This window comes from Macaca nemestrina, chromosome 1, assembly GCF_043159975.1.
Source record: "Macaca nemestrina isolate mMacNem1 chromosome 1, mMacNem.hap1, whole genome shotgun sequence".
Taxonomy (NCBI): domain Eukaryota; kingdom Metazoa; phylum Chordata; class Mammalia; order Primates; family Cercopithecidae; genus Macaca; species Macaca nemestrina.
Genome location: NC_092125.1, coordinates 226,201,802 through 226,226,324, shown reverse-complemented (window position 1 = coordinate 226,226,324; position 24,523 = coordinate 226,201,802). Strand labels below are relative to the sequence as shown.

Here is a 24,523-nt window from a genome sequence, read left to right as displayed (position 1 = left end):
GAACAGAGCAGGGAGTTTCACAGGGTTTTTCCATACAATGTCTGGAATCTATGGATAACATCGGTTGCTAAGTCATGGTTGATTTTTAACTACTAGGTTTAGGCCAGGCAGGCCCAGGCCTGGTTTTGGGTCTGGTTTTGGGTCTGGTGCCTGGCACTGGGCGGCCTGCCTTTGGTTTTACTTCCTTGTTTCTTCCTAAAACAGGTACTGAGTATAAAACAATATGAGAGGGTTTCTCTCTTCCCTCAAGTTAAGGAATTTCCTGTCTAGTCCTGTTATGCCCAGACCGTTTATTCCCCGAAGAAGACCACCAGAGTCCAGAGTCAAAGCTAAGCAGCAAGGATCTTTATTACAGGTTCGAACCTGGAACTCTCCCTCGCTCGTGAAACGAGACGGGCAGGAGAGCTCCCCCACTGAGCTCCGAGCAGTGTTATATAGTCTAAGAAAAGTGGGCATAGAGTTATTATACAAATCAGATATATGATTGGCTAGTGTTTGAACAAGGCGATTTGGCTAACTATGATTGGTTCCCGCCATTTCTGATATTTTGGTTCAAACTTTGAGGCGGGAGAGCAGGTTTATGGCAGCAAGAGTTTATCTTACTTAAACACGTCTTGTGACCTTGCCTCAGAACTTACAAAATCTCTGGTATGTGCAAAACAAAATCTCTGGTACGTGCAGAAAACCAGGTACTCACAGAACTTACGAAATCTCTGGTATGTGCAAAGATTAGAGAGCAGAACAAGGGTGTAGCGGGTGGGGGGGCGGGTACACATCTATCTTTGTGTCCTTTCATTTCCCCCTTCTCATAAGTAACTGGATGTCCAATCCTGGATTTCCAGAGTCTTATAATATAGCCTCACTTTCTGGGTGCAGGAGAGGCTGGTGATGGCTACGGAGGACCATTAGTTGGATGGTATCAAACCTTTCTCTGACAAATTGTAAAATTTTATTTACCACACAGGGGCCTATAGTGAATAGAAGTAGTAAAGACATTAGGGGGCCTAAAAGGGGTGCCAGAAGGGAAAACATTGAAGAGCTCCACCAATTGTTAGCGGCTGTAGTGAATTGTTGCTTTTTCATTTCTTTTTTTTTTTTTTTTTTTTTGAGACAGAGTCTCGCTCTGTCGCCCGGGCTGGAGTGCAGTGGCCGGATCTCAGCTCACTGCAAGCTCCGCCTCCCGGGTTCACGCCATTCTCCTGCCTCAGCCTCCCGAGTAGCTGGGACTACAGGCGCCCACCACCACGCCCGGCTAATTTTTTGTATTTTTTAGTAGAGACGGGGTTTCACCGTGTTAACCAGGATGGTCTCGATCTCCTGACCTCGTGATCCGCCCGTCTCGGCCTCCCAAAGTGCTGGGATTACAGGCTTGAGCCACCGCGCCCGGCCTACATTTCTAAGCTTAGTTCGTGCAGGCTTTGGACTCTTTCCTCAACTAACCCTGACTCATTTATATAGAAACAGCATTCTTCTTTGAGGAACATACAGGTACCTCCTTTCTCAGCCGTGAGTAAGTCTAAGGCTCTGCGGTTTTGAAGGGTGACCTGTGCTAGGGAGGTGAGCTGCCGCTGAAGGGAGGCTAGGGAATAGGCGGAGTCTTCCATAGCAACAGAGAACTGTTGTAACAGCTTGTCGTTTTCTATCATGGAGTGTTGTAGGGCCCCTCCTGCTAACCCCGCTGCAACGACAGAGGTGGTTAAGGATATTCCGGCCATTAGTGGTAGAAAAACTGCTCGTCTATGTCGCGCAGTTTCAGTTGGGGCAGTCCCTGCCCAGCCTATGAACTCTGCTGGGGTCAGCAGGGTCAGTCGGGGAACTAGTGTAACAGGGATGCACAACTGTCCGTCAGAGATGCTTTTGGACAGAGTTTTTAACAGAGTCATATTACACCAGAAGAACACACCAGGGGGAGCACGTATGGGGCTATTAGGGTATGTAGCCGTCTGGTTGCAGAGGCTGCTACTAAATGCTGAATAACAGTAGGGGTATTTCTCTTGGTATGGGTCACGGTACAGGGCTACATCAGGTATTGCAACTGTTGATGAATTAGAATCTGGCATATAGTTTGTGGGTGGGGAGGAAAGGGGAACAGCGGTTAATGGTGGTCTTCCTAAGGTTGCACACATAAAGAAAGAGGACAGGTCGCCTAAACCGGTGAGGTTGGCGAATGCTAGCCCTTCTTGTAATAGGGTTAGCCAGGAGAAGGGCTGCAAGTCTTGTGATAGCTTGGTTTCCTGTCTGTGGATTTGTGTATGGATTAAGGGTCGAATCTGGACTAGACTCCGCCACAAGTACAGGTGGCTACTAGGCCAGCTACTACTGGCATCGTAGTAGACTGCCCCATGTTGGGGCGATGTCCACCGGGAGTGCCCTGGATCTGTTATTATCTAAGTGAATATGTTGGGAGTCCCTGTCGGGTAGTGAGTCCTGAGGAGGTTAGACTTTCTCGGGTATTCGTCCTATACCCTGGCTGAGTGCATTTTACAATAGTGGTATGGGCAACCTGCATTCTGGTGCCACCAATAATTCTTACAATTATATTCAGTCTGATCATATTCAAAACAAATCATGGGTATCCCCGGTTGGGCAATTTGGAAATTAGTGAAATTGAGGTAAATTGGAGTATTGCACCCGGAGGGGGGGCAGTCTGCACTAGCTAGCAGTTTACCCGCTTGGAGGGTTTCCCCGGGGTGAGTTTTGTTCTCATAGAGCCAGAACCTCCAGACATAGGGATTAGACGACGCAGCAGTTAGGAGAGTCAGATGTATAAGGCATAAAAGCATAGGCAAGCTAGACATGGTTACGGCTATGTGGGTGACGGCGCAGGGTTAGCTTTAAGGGATTGTTCTTAGCTTTGTCTACAGTCCATGTAACTGGTGCTCCAGACGGCTCGAGAAGGTCGGATGTTGGGTCCACTGGTTTGACGTGTGTGTAGTGGATCCACGAAGCGATGCCTTCTACTTTGAGAGCGGTGGGAGTAGTCAGGAGTACTTGCAGTGGTCCTTTCCACCTGGGTTGAAGAGTTTCTTGCCGGTGGCGCTTGACTAGGACCCAGTCTCCCGGCTGGAACGGATGAGGCGTCGGCGGAGGTCCTGCCTCGTACAGTTCTCATAGTCTGGGCCAAATTTCCTGGTGAATTTTCTGTAAGGCTTGTAAGGAGAACAGGAGCTCAGAGACATTTTCAGTTTCAGGTTTGAGTAAGTCATCTTTTAGACTGGGGACCAGGGGTGGGGGTCTGCCATACATGATTTCATATGGTGTGAGGCCCAGTCTGTAAGGGGTATTTCGGGCCCGGAACAGAGCGTAGGGGAGAAGTACTACCCAATTAGCGCCAGTCTCCATGGTCAATTTAGTTAAGGTCTCCTTCAGAGTCCGATTCATCCTTTCTACCTGTCCTGAGCTTTGGGGCCTATAAGCACAATGTAATTTCCAATTTGCCCCAAGAATGGAAGCCAAATCCTGACTTACCTTAGCAACGAAGGCTGGTCCATTGTCTGACCCTATTTGGACGGGAAAGCCATACCTGGGGAGGATTTCTTCCAAAATTTTCTTTGCTACAACCTGAGCAGTTTCTCTCTTAGTTGGGAACGCTTCTGTCCATCCTGAAAAAGTATCTACAAAGACAAGTAAGTACTGATACCCATATTTTCCAGGCTTTATCTCAGTAAAGTCTATTTCCCAATAGATACCAGGCCTAGTTCCTCTACACCTAATTCCTGCGGTGGTCTGGGTTTGGGGGCAAGCGTTGTTTAGTTGGCAGGCTTTGCAATTTGTTGTGACATCGCTGGCCAGTTCAGCTATGCGCCTGATTCTAAACTTGGTGTGCCTGATTAAGTCCATCATTCGCCGGGCACCCAGGTGGGTTGTCCGGTGGATGTGTTCCAACACCTGCCATCCTAATTTTTCTGGTAGGATGGTTTGGTCATTTATATCAGTCCACCACCCATTTTTAACCTGTTTTAGGGGAAGCGTGTTCATCCATTCGCGATCCTGTTCGGTATAGTCGGGAAAACATGGCAAATTTCGCGGGCCAGGATCGGGGAGCTGGAGTGCGAGGAGCTGACTGGGAGCTTTTGCTATGCTCCTTGCGGTTTGGTCGGCTAAGAAGTTGCCTTGAGCAATTGGCGTAGTTGGTTTCTGATGCCCAGGGCAATGTACGATAGCCAATTTCTTTGGTTTCCACAAAGCAGTTAATAGAGCTAGGATCTCTTGCTTGTTTTTTATTTCTTTGCCTTCGGCTGTTAATAGTCCCCTTTCTCTGTAGATGGCCCCATGTATGTGCGCAGTAGCGAAAGCATAGCGGCTATCCGTGTATACTGTTAGTTTTTTCTCTGCCCCTAGGGTGAGGGCCTGTGTGAGGGCTATCAGTTTGGCTCTTTGGGCCGATGTCCCTGGAGGCAAGGGTTCCGCCCAGATTACCTCAGTCTCTGACGTTACAGCCGCTCCTGCATACCGCTGGCCTTGGTGGACGTAGCTGCTGCCATCAGTGAACCAGGTGAGTTCTGTGTCGGGGAGCGGACGATCTTGCAGGTCCTCCCGCACCCCATGCACCTGAGCCAGTATCTCAGTGCACTCATGGAACTGGGCGTCCAAGTCTGGATTTGGCAGCAGTGAAGCAGGGTTTAAAGAGGTTGGGGGCAGAAAAGTTATTCTGAGGGGGTTTAACAGCAGTCCTTGATAGTGGGTGAGCCGGGCGTTACTCATCCATCGGTCTGGCGGCTGCCGGAGGACGCCTTCAATGGCATGCGGGGTTATAACGCGCAACTCTTGCCCCATGATAAGTTTATCAGCGTCTCGGACCATTAGGGCGGTCGCCGCGATTATCCGCAGGCAGGGTGGCCAACCAGCAGCCACTGAATCTAATTTTTTTGACAAATAGGCAACTGGCCTCTGCCAGGGGCCTAGGTACTGTGTTAACACGGCTTTTGCAACACCCTTACTTTCATCTACGTATAAGTGGAAGGGCTTGGAGACATCAGGGAGCCCCAGCGCGGGGGCTGATAACAAGGCAGTTTTGATTTGTTGAAAGGCCAGCTCAGCCTCTTCCGTCCAATTGAAGGGCTGCCGTTCCTTTGTTGCCTGGTATAGGGGCTTGGCTAACTCAGCAAATCCGGGTATCCATAACCTACAGAACCCTGCCGACCCCAGGAATTCTCTCACTTGCCATGTCGACTGGGGTCTAGGGATGCGTAGGACTGTTTCCTTTCGGGCTTTGGTTAGCCAGCATTGCCCCCCTTTTAATAGGTACCCCAGATAAGTTACCTCCGACTTGCAGATCTGAGCCTTTGTTGCTGAGGCTCGGTAGCCTAGCTCCCCCAGAGTCTTCAAGAGGTCCTCAGTCCCTTGAACACAAGTTTCCGGGGATCTGGCTGCTATTAAGAGATCATCAACATATTGCAAAAGAGTTATTTCAGGGTGTTGCCGCTGGTACTCACCCAGATCTTCATGAAGGGCTTCATCGAACAGGGTTGGTGAGTTCTTGAACCCTTGTGGCAGCCTGGTCCATGTTAGCTGACCGTTGATGTCCCTCTCAGGATCCGTCCATTGAAATGCAAAGAGTCCTTGACTTTTGGGAGCCAGAGGAAGGCTGAAGAAAGCATCTTTTAGATCAAGAACGGTATACCACTGTTTTTCGGGATGTAAAGCACTCAGAAGGGTGTATGGATTGGACACAGTGGGATGTATGTCCATGACCCTTTTATTAACTTCTCTTAAATCCTGTACTGGCCTGTAGTCCGTACTGTTGGGTTTACGAACAGGTAACAGTGGAGTATTCCAGGATGAGTGGCAAGCCCGTAGGACTCCCTGGTCTAGGAGTCGGCGGATATGGGGCGTAATTCCTTCTCTTGCCTCCAGGGGCATAGGATATTGCCGAACCCGAACCGGGTCCGTCCCTGGCTTAACTTCCACAAATATGGCAGGTCGATGTTTAGCTAGCCCTAAGCCCCCAGTTTCTGCCCACGCTTCAGGGAAACGCTGGAGCCAAGAGTCAATTTCCTGATTGGGGGGCTTTTGCTCTTGATGGAGTCTGTACTCATCTTCTAAGGTGACAGTCAGGATAGATATTGGCCTGTTTTGGGAATCAGTTATCTTGGGCCCTTCTGGCTCAAAGTGGATTTGGGCCCCCATTTTTGTCAGCAAGTCCCTCCCTAGTAGAGGGCAGGGGCTCTCTGGGATGACTAGGAAGGAATGGGAGACTTTTCCCGTTCCTAAGTCTACAGTCCTCTGGGTTGTCAGGGGTATTTTTTGATGCCTGTGGCCCCGTGCACCCAGGATGTTTTCTTAGACATTTTTCCAATTGGTTTGGTTAGGACTGAGCGTTCCGCCCCAGTATCGACCAAGAAGCGAACTGGGGACCCCCCCACTTGCAAAGTTACCCTGGGTTTGGGGAGGGGGTCCGAACCCCGTCTTCCCTAGTCAGAGTCCTGGGTAATGAGTACGGAGGTAGGGTTAGCTGGTCTCCGTTTCTTTGGGCAGTCTTTAATCCAGTGACCACGTTCCTTGCAATAAGCACACTGATCCTTTTCTAATCCTTGCCTAGAGCCTTGCTTTGTCTGCTTTCTGCTTTGGCCATTCCCTGCCTGGGGGAAAGCTGCTACTAAAACTTTGGTCATTTCTTTGGTTGCCTTGAACTGTTTTTCTTCTGGAGTATCCCTATTATTATAAACTCGCTGGGCCATCTGAAGGAGGTCCTGAATCTGCTTTCCCTCTAAACCTTCTAATTTCTGGAGTTTTCTTCTAATATCTGATGCTGCCTGGTTTACAAAGGACATTACTACCGCAGCCTGATTTTCCGGTGCTTCCGGGTCCATAGGGGTATACTGTCTGAAAGCTTCCATTAATCTCTCTAAATACACAGCAGGGCTTTCTGTCTTACCTTGTAACACAGAATATACTTTAGCCAAATTGGTGGGCTTGTGAGCTGCAGCCCGGAGACCCGCCATTAGAGTCTGGCGATAAATGAGCAGTCGTCCCCTACCTTCTGCCGTGTTGTAGTCCCATCTGGGCCGGGTCAAAGGAAAAGCCGCGTTAATGAGGTCAGGATTTGCAGTTGGCTGGCCGTCATCTCCTGGAACCAGCTTTCTGGCCTCAACTTGGATTCTTTCCCGCTCCTCCGTTGTGAACAGGATTCGGAGGAGCTGTTGACAGTCATCCCAGGTCGGCTGGTGAGTAAACATGACACTGTCTAACAACGAGGTTAGATCTTTGGGATTATCGGAGAACCGAGCATTTTGGGACTTCCAATTGTATAAATCACTAGTGGAAAAAGGCCAATACATGAGACGGGAGAGCCCGGTATCATCGAGCGATCCTATTTCTCTGAGAGGCAGGGCTACAGTGGAGTCAGGGAGTCGGGAAGCTTGGTCCCGCAGTACGCGGCCTCGCGTTCGGCCGGCCGGCCCCCCCAGGTTACTTTCGCTCTCGGCTGCTTCCGCTTCTCGGTTTCCCTCTACGGAAGCACCACCCTGGGGGACTGGGTCCTGCGGGATAAGGTGCGGATATGGTGGGGGAAGTGTGGGTTCTAACGTTAGGGGGTCCTGGCTGTCTGGCAGCACAGGGGCCGAGGGAGCAGAGGGAGTCTTTTGTCTTGTAGGTCGCATTACTAGGACCTTGCAAGGCTCAAGGATGAATGGAGTTATCCAGGGCGGTGGGTCTTCCACAAGATTTTGCCACACTAGAATATAAGGAATTTGATCAGGATGTCCTGACTGCCCTGGCAGGAAAATCTTAGTTTTTACCTTAGTAATAATAGAGAGACAGAAAGTTCCTTCGGAGGGCCACCCTACGCCGAAAGAGGGCCACTCCGAACGGCAGAAAGTAACTAGCTTTCCCTTCTTTAGTTCTACGCTTAAGTTACGCCCCCGAGCCTTCACATCCTTAAAATTGGTAACAAGGAGTGAGAGCGGCGTGCTCTGGTTGTTGCCCATCTTTGGACTGCTCCTAGAAAGAGAAGGAGGGACGAAAATGAGTGTGAAGCAGAGGGGAGTATCCGACAGGTCCGGTCCTGGAAGGGGAAGAAAAGGTTTTATGTTTCGTTTTGGACTTACACTTAACACTTAACAATAACGGACAGACAGTGAGAAACGATGAGCCTTCGCGAGCGCGTCGGACTTCCGACCTGAGTCAGACAGGGCAACCAAGGATGGAGGCCCCCAGATGGGCACTGGGGGACGTCTCCCACCAGTCCCGAGTGGCTGTCTTTTAGCGCGTCCGCCAAGACCATGCCACTTATAAAACAGACCAATACAGATTACAGATTACGGATTTCGCGAAATTTCAGGGAGACAGACAGAGACAAAGACAGAGACAGTGACAAAGCCGGCTTACCTACAGATTAAGATCCATTGACTTGGGGGTCTGGTGGGCTTGGGGGAAATCCCGGACGAGCCCCCATTTGTTATGCCCAGACCGTTTATTCCCCGAAGAAGACCACCAGAGTCCAGAGTCAAAGCTAAGCAGCAAGGATTTTTATTACAGGTTCGAACCTGGAACTCTCCCTCGCTCGTGAAACGAGACGGGCAGGAGAGCTCCCCCACTGAGCTCCGAGCAGTGTTATATAGTCTAAGAAAAGTGGGCATAGAGTTATTATACAAATCAGATATATGATTGGCTAGTGTTTGAACAAGGCGATTTGGCTAACTATGATTGGTTCCCGCCATTTCTGATATTTTGGTTCAAACTTTGAGGCGGGAGAGCAGGTTTATGGCAGCAAGAGTTTATCTTACTTAAACACGTCTTGTGACCTTGCCTCAGAACTTACAAAATCTCTGGTATGTGCAAAACAAAATCTCTGGTACGTGCAGAAAACCAGGTACTCACAGAACTTACGAAATCTCTGGTATGTGCAAAGATTAGAGAGCAGAACAAGGGTGTAGCGGGTGAGGGGCGGGTACACATCTATCTTTGTGTCCTTTCAGTCCTTTTTATTTTTTGAGACAAGGTCTCACTCTGTTGCCCAGACTGGAGTGCAGTGGCATGATCACGACTCATTGCAGCCTCGACCTTCCCAGGCTCAGGTGATCCTCACACCTCAGCCTCCTGAGTAGCTGGGACTACAGGCATGAACCACTGCACCTATCCTTATGATGTTTTTTAAATGTTGTTAGATTTTGTTTGTGAACTATATTAACGTAAGAAGTTATCCCACACTTTAGTGGCTTGAAACAGCAAGCATTTGTTATATATGTTTTCTCAGGAGTCCAGGAGGGGCTGAGCTACGTAGTTCTAGCTCAGGATCTCTTATGAAGTTGCGGTCAATGTGTTGGTCAGAGCTGAAGTCATCCGGAGGCCCCACCAGGGAAAGATCCGCTTCCAGGTTTACTGTGTGACTGCCAACATGTAGGCTCTCAGATACAGCAGCTGGCTTCCTCCAGAGCCAGCAATCGCAGAGAGAGCGAGAGTGTACCCAGCCGGGAAGCCACAGACTTGTTATAACCTGGAATCATCAGATGAGTCACTCCATGCTCAAGTGGAGGAAAGCTTAGCTCCACCGGCTGAATGTAGAAATAGCAAATAAATGATCAGGCACAATGGCTCACGCCTGTAATTCCAGCACTTTGGGAGGCCAAGGCAGGAGGATCACTTGAGCTCAGGAGTTCAAGACCAGCCTGGGCAACATAGCGAAACCTCTTCTCTACAAATAATTTAAAAATTAGCCAGGCATAGTGGTGCATGCCTGTAGTTCCAGCTACTCAGGAGGCTGAGGTGGGAGGATCATCCGAGCCTGGGAGGTCGAAGCTGCAGTGAGCCAAGATTGTACCACCACACTTGGCCTGGCAACAGAGCCAGACCCTGTCTCCAAAAAAAGAAAGAAAGAAAGAAAGAAGGAAAGAAAGAAGGAAGGAAGGAAGGAGAAAGGAAGGAAGGAAGGAAGGAAGGAAGGAAGGAAGGAAGGAAGGAAGGAAGGAAGGAAAGAGGGAGGGAGGGAGGTGTCAGGCCTCTGAGCCCAAGCTAAGCCATCATATGCCCATGACCAGCAGGTATACATCCAAATGGCCTGAAGCAGGTGAAGAATCACAAAAGAAGTGAAAATGGCCAGTTCCTGCCTTAACTGGTGACATTCCACCATTGTGATTTGTTCCTGCCCCACCTTAACTGAGCATTAACCTTGTGAAATTCCTTCTCCTGGCTCAGAAGCTCCCCCACTGAGCACCTTGTGAACTCTGCCCCGTCTGTAAGAGAAAAACCCCCTTTGATTGTAATTTTCCACTACCCACCCAAACCCTATAAAACGGCCCCACTGCTCTCCCTTCGCTGACTCTCTTATCGGACTCAGCCGCCCGCACCCAGGTGAAATAAACAGCCTTGTTGCTCACACAAAGCCTGTTTGGTAAGGTCTCTTCACGCTGATGAGTGTGACAGGAGGGAGCAAAGTAGGTTAAATAATGTGTGGGCATGAAACACCACATTAATATTTTGTTTGGCCAGGTGTGGTGGCTCACGCCTGTAATCTCAACACTTTGGGAGGCCCAGCCAGGCAGATTACCTGAGGTCAGGAGTTCAAGACTGGCCTGGCCGACATGGCAAAAACCCCATCTCTACTAAAAATACAAAAATTAGTCAGGCGCAGTGGTTGCCGGTGCCTGTATTCCCAGCTACTCAGGAGGCTGAGGCAGGAGAACTGCTTGAACCCAGGAGGAGGAGGTTGCAGTGAGCTCATATCATGCCACTGCACTCCAGCCTGGGCAACACAGCGAGACTCCATCTCCAAAAAAAAAAAATTGTTTCGTATTTTTGCCTCTATGTCCCTGATTGAGATTGGCCTTTTATTTCTCTTTCTTTTCCTGTCCTTGCCTAGTTTTGGTATCAAGGTTACACGGGCCTCACAGAACACCTAGGAGAAGATAACCACTCTTCTAGTCTCTGGCAGAGTTTGTTTTTTTTTTTTTTTTTTTTTTTGAGACGGAGTCTTGCTCTGCCGCCCAGGCTGGGGTGCAGTGGTCGGATCTCAGCTCACTGCAAGCTCCGCCTCCCAGGTTTACGCCATTCTCCTGCCTCAGCCTCCCGAGTAGCTGGGACTATAGGCGCCCGCCACCTCGCCCGGCTAGTTTTTTGTATTTTTTAGTAGAGATAGGGTTTTACCGGGTTAGCCAGGATGGTCTCGATCTCCTGACCTCGTGATCCGCCCGTCTCGGCCTCCCAAAGTGCTGGGATTACAGGCTTGAGCCACCTCGCCCGGCCCAGAGTTTTTATAAGATAGGAATGATCCACTCCATGAAAGTTTAGGAGAACTTACCTGGAAAGTCATCCAGGTCTAAGTTTAATTTGACAAAGGTTTTCACTCCTGTTTCAATTTCCCTAATCATTTTATGACTATCCATACATTTTCTTTCTTCTTAAGTCAGTTTTGGTAAGTTATGTTTTTTCTAGGGAATTGGTCATTTTGTCTGAGTTTCCAAATGTACCGGCAAAAAGCTGTTCATAGTAGTCGCTCATCGCACAATAAGCTCTCATCCTACATAGATTAAGTAATGGAGCTTGGATTTGAAGCAGGCTATTGGAAGGCTACTGCAATAATCCAGGCCAGAAATAACGCAGGCATGAATTAGGACAGTGGGAGTAGGATGTGAAGAATGGATTGGATTCTAGAAATACACACTGGGATTTGCTGTTTTGTTAAAGGTGGGTGGTGAAAGAGAGGAAAAAGTCAAAAGGTGCTAATCTGATCTCTGCCTCGGAGAGGAGGTGGAAGGAGCTGCTTTATGGAGGAAAATGTTAGCATTTACTGTAAAGGTTGTCATTCATTGAGGTATTCTATGGATCAGGCACTGTGCTACATGCTTTATATGTATATTTGTATATGCTATATACATATGTATGTATATACATATATACATACAGCTGCTATATACTTGTGTGTATATATATTCATCTGTGTGTGTGTGTGTATATATATATATTTTTTTTTTCATTTAATCCTCACTAAAAGCCTGTAAGGTAGGTGCTATTCTCTTCATTTTACAAATGAGGAAATGGACTTTGTGGAGGAGCTGGTTCAATTCATTGCCACCAAAACAAAACCCCTTGGTCAGTTTGGAACACCCTGGGTTTGAGATGCCTATGAGGATCCATGCAGACTGGCCCAGCAGGTCACTGAATGTGTGAGGTCTGTGGGGAAAAGCGTTTTAGAAAGAAGGGACAGCAAATTCCAATGTCCTAAGCCAGAGAAAAGTTTAGTGGATTCAAGGAGCAGAAGGAAATCGAGTGACCCTAGAGGGAGTGGGTGCAAGGGAGAGGGTGATGGATGTGGTGGGAGAGAATGGCCGGGGGTGATTGAGAGCAGGGCTGGACTCAGCGCTGGTAACACCAGGCTGGGAGGGAAGCTTAGGGGCTCTGTGACTTTGGGTAGGGAGGATTGCGGAGGGCGGCAATTCCCCACCAGCTCCTGCAACAGGGTCTGGGATCAGACACAGCCTCCGGGCTCCAGGCTGTCTCTGCCCCCTCCAGGTGAGGGTTGTACAGACCTGACTCCTTCAGGGAGAGTTTTGTCCTGATTGATACCACCCCGCTTTTTTGTATGGAAGTTAGAAATTATCTCTGGTCTCTCTGGGCTCTGGGCAGAGTGCCTGTCTCTTCAACAGGGAGGGGGTGATTCTCTGGGGGAAAGCAGGAAGTCGTGGAAGTTCTGACAATGTAGTCATTTTGGCAAAGACTCTGAAAATCATTCCCATTCACATCATAGGGGCCTAAAGACGGCCTGGGTCGTCAGCGTGGCTTTTTCCATACTTTCACTCCCCATACATTTTCTTTCTTTAGGCGACTTGCACATCATTGTTGGACTATTAAGTTATGGGGGGAGGGCGTCCCTACTAAGGAGCCTCCTATTTCTTTTCTTTGTTGTTGCTGTCAATCTAATTTTTCATAGAGACCGGGGTCTCGCTATGTTGGCCAGGCTGGTCTTGAACTCCTGACCTCACGTGATGTTACTACCTCGGCCTCCCAAAGTGCTGAAGAAGTGAGCCAGGGTCCCCAGCCAGTGCCTCCTATTTCCTTACCTTTTTTTTTTTTTTTTTTTTTTTTTTTTTGAGACGGAGTCTCGCTCTGTCGCCCAGGCTGGAGTGCAGTGGCCGGATCTCAGCTCACTGCAAGCTCTGCCTCCCAGGTTTACGCCATTCTCCTGCCTCAGCCTCCCGAGTAGGTGGGACTACAGGCGCCCGCCACCTCGCCCGACTAGTTTTTTGTATTTTTTAGTAGAGACAGGGTTTCACCGTGTTAGCCAGGATGGTCTCGATCTCCTGACCTTGTGATCCGCCCGTCTCGGCCTCCCAAAGTGCTGGGATTACAGGCTTGAGCCACCGCGCCCGGCTCCTTACCTTTAATTAGGTGGCACGTTAGCCTTTAAGGATAATAGACCCGGGCCAATGGTGGCATGGTTTCAGGTAAGTCGCTGACCCTCTTAGCCATCTCCTTCCCATCCCTGAAGAAGGGGCCTAAGTTAGAGAATCCCCGGGGTTCCTTCCGCGTCCAGAGCCTTCCCTTTGCTCTCGAAGGAGGCCTGCGCGCTGGGTGTCTACTGCCCTCTCGTGGTAGAGCGTTTTTTGTTCTCCAGTTTACTGTCTGACTTTTCTCCCTCCCTCCCTCCCTCCCTCCTTCCTCCCCTCCTTCCCCTCCTTCCTTTTATTCTTTTTTCTTTCTCTCTCTCTTTTTTTTTTTTGAGACAGTCTCGCTCTTTCGCCCAGGCTGGAGTGCAATGGCGTGATCTCAGCTGACTGCAACCTCCCCTTCCCGTGTTCAAGCCATTTTCCTGCCCCAACTTCCGGAGTAGTATCTGGGATTACAAGTTCCCGCCAACATCCCTGGCACATTTTTGTATTTTTGGTAGAAACGGGGTTTCAGTATGTTGGCCAGGCTGGTCTCGAACTCCGGGACTCAAGCGATCCTCCCACGTCGGTCTCCCAAAGTGCTGGGATTACAGGCATGAGCCACCACGTCCGGCCTATTGTCTGATTTTTAAGTACCAAGGAAATCCAAAAGATTGGGGGTTGCAGGAGTAGACACTTGCACAGGAGTGTCACATAACTACATTTAAGTGTCAGGTTTAGCAATAGCAAGAGAAGGGAGGGAGGGAAGAAACGAAGAGTCACAACCCCTTTAGAACCTGAGAGCTTTCATCTTTCCCATGAAAATAAACTGATACTTTGTTTTTACTTAACCAGTACTTCAAATTTGGATTTCAAAAACGAACTTCATGTGTTTCATTACCCATCTGATGTACCTTTCACACAAGGGTTAGGTGAAAGAGGTTTGTTGCTCCTAACAGCTAAAGTTAGAATTTTAGGGTTTTGTGATTTTAGAAATTTAGATCTTAGAATACATTTTTAAAATAAATTTATATTACAATCTTTTTTCATTGATTTAATTATGACCTAATTTCTGGGGAGTTCTAATATTTTTATCTTATACCTGGCTTTTAAGGAATGTGTCTAATGAAAAGTAAAGACAGCCGGGCACATTAGCACTTTGGGAGGCCAAGGCGGAAGGATGGCTTGAGCCCAGGAGTTTGAGATGAGCCTGGGTAACACAATGGGACCACGTCTCTACAAAAAATAAAAAAGAAAATTAGCTGGGCATGATGGCGCATGTCTGTAATCTCAGCTATTTGAGAGGCTAAGGTGGGAGAATTTCTTGAGCCTGGGAGGTTGAGGCTGCAATAAGCTATCATTGTGCCACTGCACTCCAACCTGGATGACAGAGCAAGACTCCATCTCTTAAAAAAACAAAACAAAAAAAGTAGACATGTGTAGTCAATTTGTTTTTACTTTGATTTCAGAATATATTCTGATTGTTGCTGTTTATTAAATATTTACATGTTATGCAGTATTTATGTGTTATTAAGACATGGAAAAGGGGCTGGACATGGTGGCTCATGCCTGTAATCCCAGCACTTTGGGAGGCTGAGGCGGGCAGATCACCTGAGGTCATGAGTTCGAGACCAGCCTGGCCAACATGCTGAAACCCTGTCTCTACTAAAAATATAAAAATTTATATTTTTATAAATTTTAAAAATAAAATTTATTTTTAAATTTTATTTTTAATTTTATGTGGTGGCGGGCGCCTGTAAACCCAGCTACTTGGGAGGTTGAGGTAGGAGAATCGCTTGAACCCAGGAGGCAGAGGTTACAGTGAACCAAGATCGTGCCACTGCACTCTAGCCTGGGTGACAGAGTGAGACTCTGTCTCAAAAACAAAAATAATACAAAAACAAACAAAAAACACATAGAAAGGGGACTTAAAGGCTAATTTAATGAATACATGCATCTCCACCACCCAGCTTAGAAAATAAACATTGCCAACACAGCTAAATACCTCTGTGATGGTTAATTTCATGTGTCACCTTGGCTAGGCTATAGTAAACAGTTTTTGGTCAAACATCAATCTAGATGTTGCTGTGAGAGTATCTTTTTTAATATGTGATTAACTTTTTTTTTTTTTTGAGACAGAATTTCGCTCTTGTTGCCCAGGCTGGAGTACAATGGCGTGATCTCAGCTCACCACAACCTCCGCCTCGCAGGTTCAAGCAATTCTCCTGCCTCAGCCTCCCACGAGTAGCTGGGATTACAGGTATGGGCCACCATGCCTGGCTAATTTTGTATTTTAGTAGAGACGGGGTTTCTCCATGTTGGTACGGCTGGTCTGGAACTCCTGACCTCAGGTGATGCACCCGCCTCAGCCACCCATGGTGCTGGGATTATAGGCATGAGCCACTGTGCCAGGCCGCAATGAACACTAACTAGGTTGGTCCAAAAGTAATTGTGTTTTTTGCCATTAAAACTGTGGCAAAAACTGCAATTTCTTTTGCACCGACCTAATAAATCAGTAAACTTTGAATAAAACAGATGGCCCTCCACAATGTGGGGGGGCCTCCTCCAATATGTTGAAGGCCTCAAGAGAAAAAGACTGCAGCGTTCCAAGGAAGAAGGGAATTGTGCTTCTAGATGGCCTCCAGGCTCAAGACTGCAACATCAGCTCTTCCCTGGATGAAATGAACATCTTTCTTCAGTATTTAAGGACAGGTTGTATTTCTTCCTTGGTGAATTGTTTCTTATTTTCTGGTGGTTCCAAGGTCAGCAGGGATGTAGAGCTTGTTGAGGTTGGGCTGACAGTTTCCTAGGGGAAGGTGGGTGATTGGTTTTACGTTTAGCTCTCTTCTTGGACATTTCATAGTGATGAGGTGGGGCAGTGTCTTGTCGGAGTGAGGGGTGTCTGGGGAGCTTGTCTTGCTGGGCACACAGGGGGGCCTGCAGGGCTCCTTCACAGCCAGTGGGTGGGGGTGGGGATCAGGAACACACGGAGTTCTTTCCAGGTGAGCATCTTGTTTTGAGTCCCCAGAGCTCCCAGCGCTCTGGGAGGCTGAGGCAGAGGATTTCTGAAGACAAGGAGTTTGAGATCAGCCTGACCAACACAGAGAAACCCTGTCTGTACTAAAAATTTAGGCCAGGCATGGTGGCTCATGCCTATAATCCCAGCACTTTGAGGCCAAGGCAGAGTGGATCACCTGAGGTCAGGAGTTTGAGACCAGCCTGACCAACCTGACAAAACCCCATCTCTACTAAAAATACAAAAATTAGTTGGCATGGTGGTGTGTGCCTATAGTCCCAGCTACTCCGGAGCCTGGGGCAGGAGAATCGCTTGAACCCGGAGGCAGAGGTTGCAGTGAGCCAAGACTGCACCACTGCACTTCAGCCTGGGTGACAGAGTGAGACTCCATCTCAAAAAAAAAAAAAAAAAATTAGCCAGGTGTGGTAGCTTGCACCTGTAATCCCAGCTACTCGGGAAGCTGAGGCCAGAGAATTGCCTGAACCTGGGAGTTGGAGGTTGCAGTCAGCTGAGATTGCACTGCTCTGACTGCTCTGACCTGGGCAACAGAGTGAGACTCTGTCTCAAAACAAAAAAAAAGGGAATCATGACTAGTAAACTAAGACCACCCCTAGAAGCCAGCAGAACCCGGTACTGGTCAGATCAGACACCAGCTACACAAGCTTGAGAGGCCACTTCTCTCCCTGGGCCTGGATTTCTATTCCCTTCTGATTTAGAAATTCTGTGGCTCTGCGTCGTTGATTGGTATGTAAATTGGCATATATATTACTCTGTTCTCATGCTGCTACTAAAGACATAACTGAGACTGTGTAATTTATAAGGGACAAAGAGGCTTAATGGACTCACAGTTCCACATGACTGGGGAGGCCTCACAATCATGGCAGAAGGTGAAGGAGGAGCAAAGGCACATTTTTTTTTTTTTTTTTGAGATGGAGTCTTGCCTGTTGCCCAGGCTGGAGTGCAGTGGCGGGATCTCGGCTCATTGCAACCTCCGCCTCCCGGGTTCAAACAATTCTTCTGCGTCAGCCTCCCTAGTAGCTGGGACTACAGCCGTGTGCCACCACGCCTGGCTAATTTTTGTATTTTTAGTAGAGATTGGGTTTTACCATATTGGCTGGGCTGGTCTTGAACTCTTGACCTTGTGATTCACCCATCTTGGCCTCCCAAAGTGCTGGGATTACAGGCGTGAGCCACCGCACCGGGCCTTAAAGGCACATCTTACAGGGTGGCAGGGGAACTGCCCTTTACAAAACCATCATATCGTATGAGACTTATCCCCTATTACAAGAACAGCACAGGAAAGACCTGCCTCCGTGGTTCAGTTACCTCCCACCAGGTCCCACCCAGGAGACGTGGGGATTCGGGCAGTTACAATTCAAGATGAGATTTGGGTGGGGACACAGCCAAAGCGTATCCGTGTACCTTTTTGAAAGGCAATTAAAAAATAATTTTTAGGACTGGGCTTACGCCTCCCAAATAGCTGGGACTACAGGCACCCGCCACCACGCCGAACTAATTTTTGTATTTTTTGGTAGAGACGGGGTTTCAACATGTTGACCAGGCTGGTCTCAAACTCCTGACCTCGAGTGATCTGCCCGCCTTGGCCTCCCACAATGCTGGGATTACAGGCGTGAGCCACCGCGCCCAGCCTTAAACAGCACTCTTGTGCCACAGGAGCACACACAGTACAGAGTCATTTAATCTGCAAAGCATATGTATGTGTTAACCTTACACAAGCCATCCAGGAACTTGTCTTTTAAAAGTAACAGAGTGTTGTTTAAGGAGGATTCATTTGTAAAACTTAATACATGACATTACTGGAGTTCAAAATGAAGGCCTCTGAAGCAAGTTTTCCTCTAAACTTCTCCTGCCCTCCTGTCTGTGACCCTCATTCTCCCCCAGGGCTGCCATGAAACTAGAATCCCCCTTCCCCAAGGTGGGTCATAGAAACCAGAACCCCTTTTTCCCAAAGCCAGCCGTAAAACCTGAAAAGATTACTCCAACTCCCCCTGCCCGCCCACCCTGCATTCCTTTGTGAAAACTGGCTGTAAAGAAATTCCCTGACTTACCTTGTTTGGCTGTAGGTCATAAGGCTCCCATTCCAGAGAGGGTCCTGCCCCACACTCAGAAAGAAGGAAGGCTGCACAGAGAGGCCAAGAAGGACCTACATAGACCCCCCCGGGGTCTCCCCACTCAGTCCATTAGCATCAGATCAGAGACTTTTTGTCCAGTCCTATCTCTACATGGCTGTCCATACTCTGTTGAACCTAAGCATAAAAATTGATGTCTGTATCTTTGGGTCTTCATTCTGAAGGCTCCCATGTAACATAAAACTATGATCAAATAAATTTGTATGCCTTTTCTTCTGTTAATCTATCTTTTGTCAGTTGATTTTCAGCAGCTCTTCAGCAGAGAGCAAAGGAGAAATGTTCCATTGGCCCCTACAGAATGTTTTTTGTTTGTTTTTGGGATTTTTTCAGACAGGGACTTGCTCTGTCTCCCAGGCTGGAGTGCAGTGGCACAGTCATGGTTCACTCAACCTGTTGGCAGCCTCAACCTCCTGGGCTCAAGTGATCCTCTTGCCTCAGGCTCCCAAGTAGCTGGGGTTACAGGCATGAGCCACTATGCCAAGCTAATTTTTAAAAATCATATTCTGTGGAGACATAGGCCTCATTAACTCTCATTAACTTGCCCAGGCTGGTCGTGAACTCCTGGGCTCAAGCGATCCTCCCACCTGGGCTTCCCAAAGTGCTGAGATTACAGGCGTGAGCCACCATGCCTAGATCTACAGAATGTTTTACATCAAAGGGAAGCTCAGGCTAATTTCACCTTCCCAGTGCTTTTGTAGTGAATAAGGAGGAATTGGGGCCCAACGACCGCTATCAGACTGCAAAGGTGCACAGCGGGTGTCCCCCACATTAGACAGTTTGCTTGGATTGCCTTCTTGGGGCCTCTTAGAACCAGGGTCTATATTTGGAAACAGCATAATTGCAGGATGTGTGATCGTAATTGCACTGAATTATAAGCATTTCTTGCATCAGAAATTTTAAATTAGTTAATAGAAGTGAGTGCTATTGTACCGAGCATGGCTAAATACATTACTCATGTTTATTAAATGAGAATCCAAGAAGAGCATTTATTGGGTACTTGATTTGAACGAGGCACTGGGCTAAATACCTCCCTGCAGTCAGGGAGGACTTTCTAAAAGGCAAATCCAATCACACCTCTTCACTGGCTTCCCAGGGACCACATGTTAAAATCGAAGCTGCTACTGCTGCTTCCTTTTTTTTTTTTTTTTAAAGAGACAGAATCTCACTATGTTGTCCAGGCTGGTTTTGAACTCCAGGCCTCAAGGGATCCTGCTACTTTGGCCTTCCAAAATGCTGGGATTACAGGTGTGAGTCACTGCTTCTGACTAAAATCAGAGTTTCTTAATATAACTTATAAAATCTGGCTCTCTGGTCCGTGCTCACTCTGTGGCTTCCTTCCCTTCTCCTCAGTCCCAGCCCCAACCCTCCCTCCCATGTGCCCTCCCAATGAGGTTCCTTCTGAGAAGCACACTGCCTGGACAGGCATTGCCTCCTCTGCATCCCGCCCTCCCTCCCTCCCACCCCTCCCAGCCGAGCTCCCTGGTGTACAGCTGCCCCTTCCCCTGCTTCCCCCCACCTCCCGCCCCCGTGAGCTCCAGGAGGGCAGCTGCTCTCACTCCCCTTTTACAGTCCATCCACGGTGCTTGGTGCCTGGTGGCATTGTGTGGAATGAAGAGTCCTCTTAGAGAAAGCATCTTGGACCCTAATATGGATCTTATCAGGTTGGACATGCCATTCCCCTCGAATGAAAATTCGCAGCTGGGAAGTGAGTTTTACCTTATCATGTGGATGTGTGGATCTTACCAGGTTGGACATGTCATTCCCCTAGAATGAAAGTTCCTAGCTGGGAAGTGAGTTTTATCCTTGTGCTTGTGTCCTGATGTGGTTCCTGGTGCAGAGTAGACACCTGGATGGCTGCTAGTTCAGTGAAGGAGTCATTTGGATCCTGTAGTCAGCGTCTTCAATGAATGTCTCAGAATCTGCCTCTTCAATGAATTTGGAAAAGGTGTTTGAAAGGCTTCAACGGCTTAGTGAATTTTAAATACAGCTATCTGAATCAATATTGATGTAAAAACAGGGTTTTTTTGTTTTTTTGGTTTTTTTTGAAACAAGGTCACACGTTGTCATCCAGGCTGGAGGGCAGTGGTACATTCATGGCTTACTGCAGCCTCAAACTCCTGTGCTCAAGTGATCCTCCCACCTCAGCCTACCAAGTAGCTGGAACTACAGGCATGGGCCATCATGCCTAGTTAATTTTTTGTATTTTTGGTAGAGATGGGGTTTCACCATGTTGCCCAAGCCAGGAAAACAGCATTCTTCTTTTTTTTTTTCTTTCTTGAGACGGAGTTTCATTCTGTCTCTCAGGCTGAAGTGCAGTGGTGTGATCTCGGCTCACTGCCACCTCCACCTCCTAGACTCAAGTGATTCTCATGCTTCAGTCTCCCGAGTAGCTGGTATTACCGGCGTGTGCCACCATGCCTGGCTAATTTTTGTATTTTTAGTAGAGATGAGGTTTCACCATGTTTGCCAGGCTGGTCTCGAACTCTTGGTCTCATGTGATCCACCCGCCTCAGCCTCCCAAAGTGCTGGGATTACAGGTGTGAGCCACCACGACCAGCCAAAAACAGCATTCTTTTTTTTTTTTTTTTTTTTTTTGAGACAGAGTCTTACTCTGTCACACTGGAGTACAGTGGTGTGATATCGGCTCACTGCAACCTCCGCCTCCCAAGTTCAAGCGATTTTCCTGCCTCAGTCTCCCAAGTAGCTGGGATTACAGGTGCGTGCCACCACACCTGGCTAATTTTTGTATTGTTTAGTAGAGACGGGGTTTCACCATATTGGTCAGGCTGGTCTTGAACTCCTGACCTCTGGTGATCCATCCCCCTTGGCCTCCCAAAGTGCTGGGATTACAGGTGTGAGCCACCGCACCCGATCAACAGCATTCATTTTTATGTGACTAATAAGTCAACTGTTGGAAGAAAAAGGAATCTCATACTGGAAATCTTTAGCATCTTTTGGCACTAAAGCCTAAGATTCCATCGTTTACAAAGCATGGCACCTTATTTCATGATTAGCCTTTATGATTTGATGTTGCAATAGTTATAAAAACCTTTTTAAAATAAGGTCTTTTTTTCTTATTCTTTTTTTTTTTTTCTGTGAACATCATAGATTCGTGTCTTATTAGAGAGTCCTTTAAATAAAAACGCTGATAAAGATCACTCTCCAAGTCCTACCACACACAGGGCATACGTAACCTGCCCTAGCTGCAGTGGGCACCTCTCACCCACAGATGGAAACATCTTCCTGTGGGGGAAGACGCCCACTTTAGTAGTCATCTGCCTCTCATATCAAAACTTTCCATCAGAGTGATATCTTCCACTAAAGAAAAAAAATCAAAACTTTCTTCTGAAAAAAACCTGAGCTTGTTCTTAGCATTTAGAAAATGATTTATAATTTGTATATCCCTAAATATGCTAATTTATTTTTAATCATAGAAATTTACATTTATTTCTATGAAACCTAACTATGGAACTTCCTAAATTAAACCCAGAAGGGGATTGTTTTATTCCGTCTCAGTGTTCCTTCCTTATTAATTGTCATTTAGGGGGAGCAGTGACTCACATGCCAAGTTCCTGTGTTTTTCATTTATAGCTTTTGCACATGATACCAGAATAGGCTATGATAAAAATATCGCAGTCTGTATCATAAACACAGCCTCCTTTATCCACAGAATAAACTGTGGATTTTTGGTTTGTAATCTAGGACACATGAGAGGCTCGCTCAGTTATCTCGGATGCCCTAACCCTGTGGGGCATGACCAGTCTCTTTCTGTTTGAGGATAGTGAACAGCAGGTAATTAAACACCACGTGTCCAGAGCCAAGAGGAGAAAGCACTTTAGAACTTACAGCATCATGATTTGGAAAGACAAATAAATTCACACCTAGCTTTGTTCCTGAAATGGCACCAGTATACTTCCTAAGCTTTGCTTTGCCTACTATTTGGAAGTAATTGTACAGCCAATAATTGTTCTCTTATTCTTATTGGAATACCAGATGACTTAATTCTGTAAAACTGTCAACTCTCCCTAAATTGACCTGTAGATTTAATGAAATTCCAATCCAAATCTTTTCAAATTCAGCTTCTAAAATTCATATTGAAGAACAAAGAACCAAGAATAACCAAGACATTTCTTTCTTTTTTATTTTTCTGAGACAGAGTCTCACTCTGTCACCCGGGCTGGAGTGCAGTGGCACAATCTTGGCTCACTGAACCTCCGTCCCCAGGGTTCAAGCAATTCTCCTGCCTCAGCCTCCCAAATAGCTGGGATTACAGGCACGTGCCACCACACCTGGCTAATTTTGGTATTTTTTAGTAGAGACAGGGTTTCACCATGTTGGCCAGGTTGGTCGCAAGCTCCTGACCTCAGGTGATCCACCCACATCGGCCTCCCAAAGTGCTGGGATTACAGGCGTGAGCTATCGTGCCTGGCCTAGCTAAGACATTTCTGAAGTAGAAAAAAAAGGTGGAGGGAGATGTCCTACCAGATATCAAGAGCTGTTACAAAGTTATTGTAATAAACACAGTGTGATATTGGCACAGGATAGACAAATTGACAATGGAACAGAACGGGGAGCCCAGAAGCAGACCTGTGGCCATATGGAAACTTGATGGATGGTAGATGAGATTGCAGACCCGCAGGAAAAGGATGAAGCATTGAATACATGGCGCAGGGACTAGTGGTTACCTACATGCAAGACACGGAATCAGATCACTACCTCCCAACAGGCACAAAAGCCAATTCCTGGTATGTTAGACTTAAAGATGAAAGACAAAACTCAAAACTTTTGGAATAAAATGTGAGCAAACATCTTTATAGTATTGTGGCAGAAAAGGATTTCTTTAGCCAGGCCAGAAAAATTATTAACCTTATGAGAAAACAGTTATAAATTTAACCATATCAAATGAAGAACTTTTTGCTTATTACCAGAAAGACAAAGAAAGACACCATTAATTAGAGAAGAACAGGAGGGGTGCGGTGGCTCATGTCTGCAATTCCAGCACTTTGGAAGGCTGAGGTAGGAGGATCACTTGAGCTCAGGAGTTCAAGACCAGCCTGGGCAACATAGTGAAACCTCACCTCTACTAAAAATAAAAATAAAAAAGAATTTTATAAAAATTTTTTAAAAGGGAAAAATAAATTACAAAGGATATACACACACACACATACACACACATATATATATATATATATTTTTTTTTTGAGACAGAATTTCACTCTTGTCACCCAGGCTGGAGTGCAATGGCGCAATCTTGGCTCGCTGCAACCTCTGCCTCCTGGGTTCAAGCAATTCTCCTGCCTCAGCCTCTGGAGCAGCTGGGGTTACAGCCGCCTGCCACCACATCCAGCTAATTTTTGTATTTGTTTAGTAGAGACGGGGTTTCACCGTGTTGGCCAGGCTGGTCTTGAACTCCTGACCTAGATGATCCACTCACCTCGGTCCCCCAAAGTGCTGGGTTTACAGGCGTGAGCCACCGTGCCTGGCCACAAAGGAGATATTTTTTAACACATATAACTGACCAAAGATTATTATCTAGAATACAAAAAGACCTTTTAGGAATCAGGACAAACAACCACGTTTGGGTTTGTTTGTTTTCTGAGAAAAGGTCTTTCTCTCTTGCCTAGGCTGAAGTGTAGTGATAACAGTCCCGGCTCACTGCAACCTCTGCCTCCCAGACTCAAGCAAGCCTCCTGAATAGCTGGGACCACAGGTTCACACCACTGCACCCGGCTAATTTTTGTATTTTTTGTAGAGACAGGGTTTCATTCAAACATGAGGTTTCACCATGTTTGCCAGGCTGGTCTCGAACTCTTGGCCTCATGTGATCCACCTGCCAAGGCTGGTCTCGAACTCCTGGGCTCAAGCGGTCTGCCCACCTCGGCCTCCCAAAGAGCTGGGACTACAGGCATGAGCCACTGCACCCGGCCCCAAGTTTTTTTTTCAAATGGGCAAAAAAGCATGAGCAAGCATTTTATTTAAAAAATAAACACAAATGGTATATAAATATGTGACAAGGTACTCATCAGTAACCAAGCAAATGCACACTAAGACCACAG

General features: G+C 47.3%; 1 protein-coding gene across 1 annotated transcript; it reads right to left on the bottom strand.

Annotated features, from left to right (window-relative positions):
- Nucleotides 1-2,747: 2,747 nt before the first annotated feature.
- Nucleotides 2,748-7,937, bottom strand: LOC139355448 (uncharacterized). The gene is made up of 2 exons (XM_071066936.1): nt 6,980-7,937; nt 2,748-3,614 (listed from the first exon to the last, which is right to left on the bottom strand). The coding sequence occupies exons 1-2, from the start codon at nt 7,926-7,928 to the stop codon at nt 3,109-3,111; spliced, it is 1,455 nt and encodes a 484-aa protein (XP_070923037.1). The 5' UTR covers nt 7,929-7,937; the 3' UTR covers nt 2,748-3,108.
- Nucleotides 7,938-24,523: the final 16,586 nt, after the last annotated feature.

Bases quoted from the DNA above. Each gene is read 5' to 3' on its own strand.
- LOC139355448 (XM_071066936.1), bottom strand. From the start codon at position 7,928: ATGGGCAACAACCAGAGCACGCCGCTCTCACTCCTTGTTACCAATTTT. The intron at 3,615-6,979 runs GTAGGGGACGAC...TTGTCTTTGTAG, and splicing joins GGACTACAACACGGCAGAAG to ATACTTTTTCAGGATGGACA.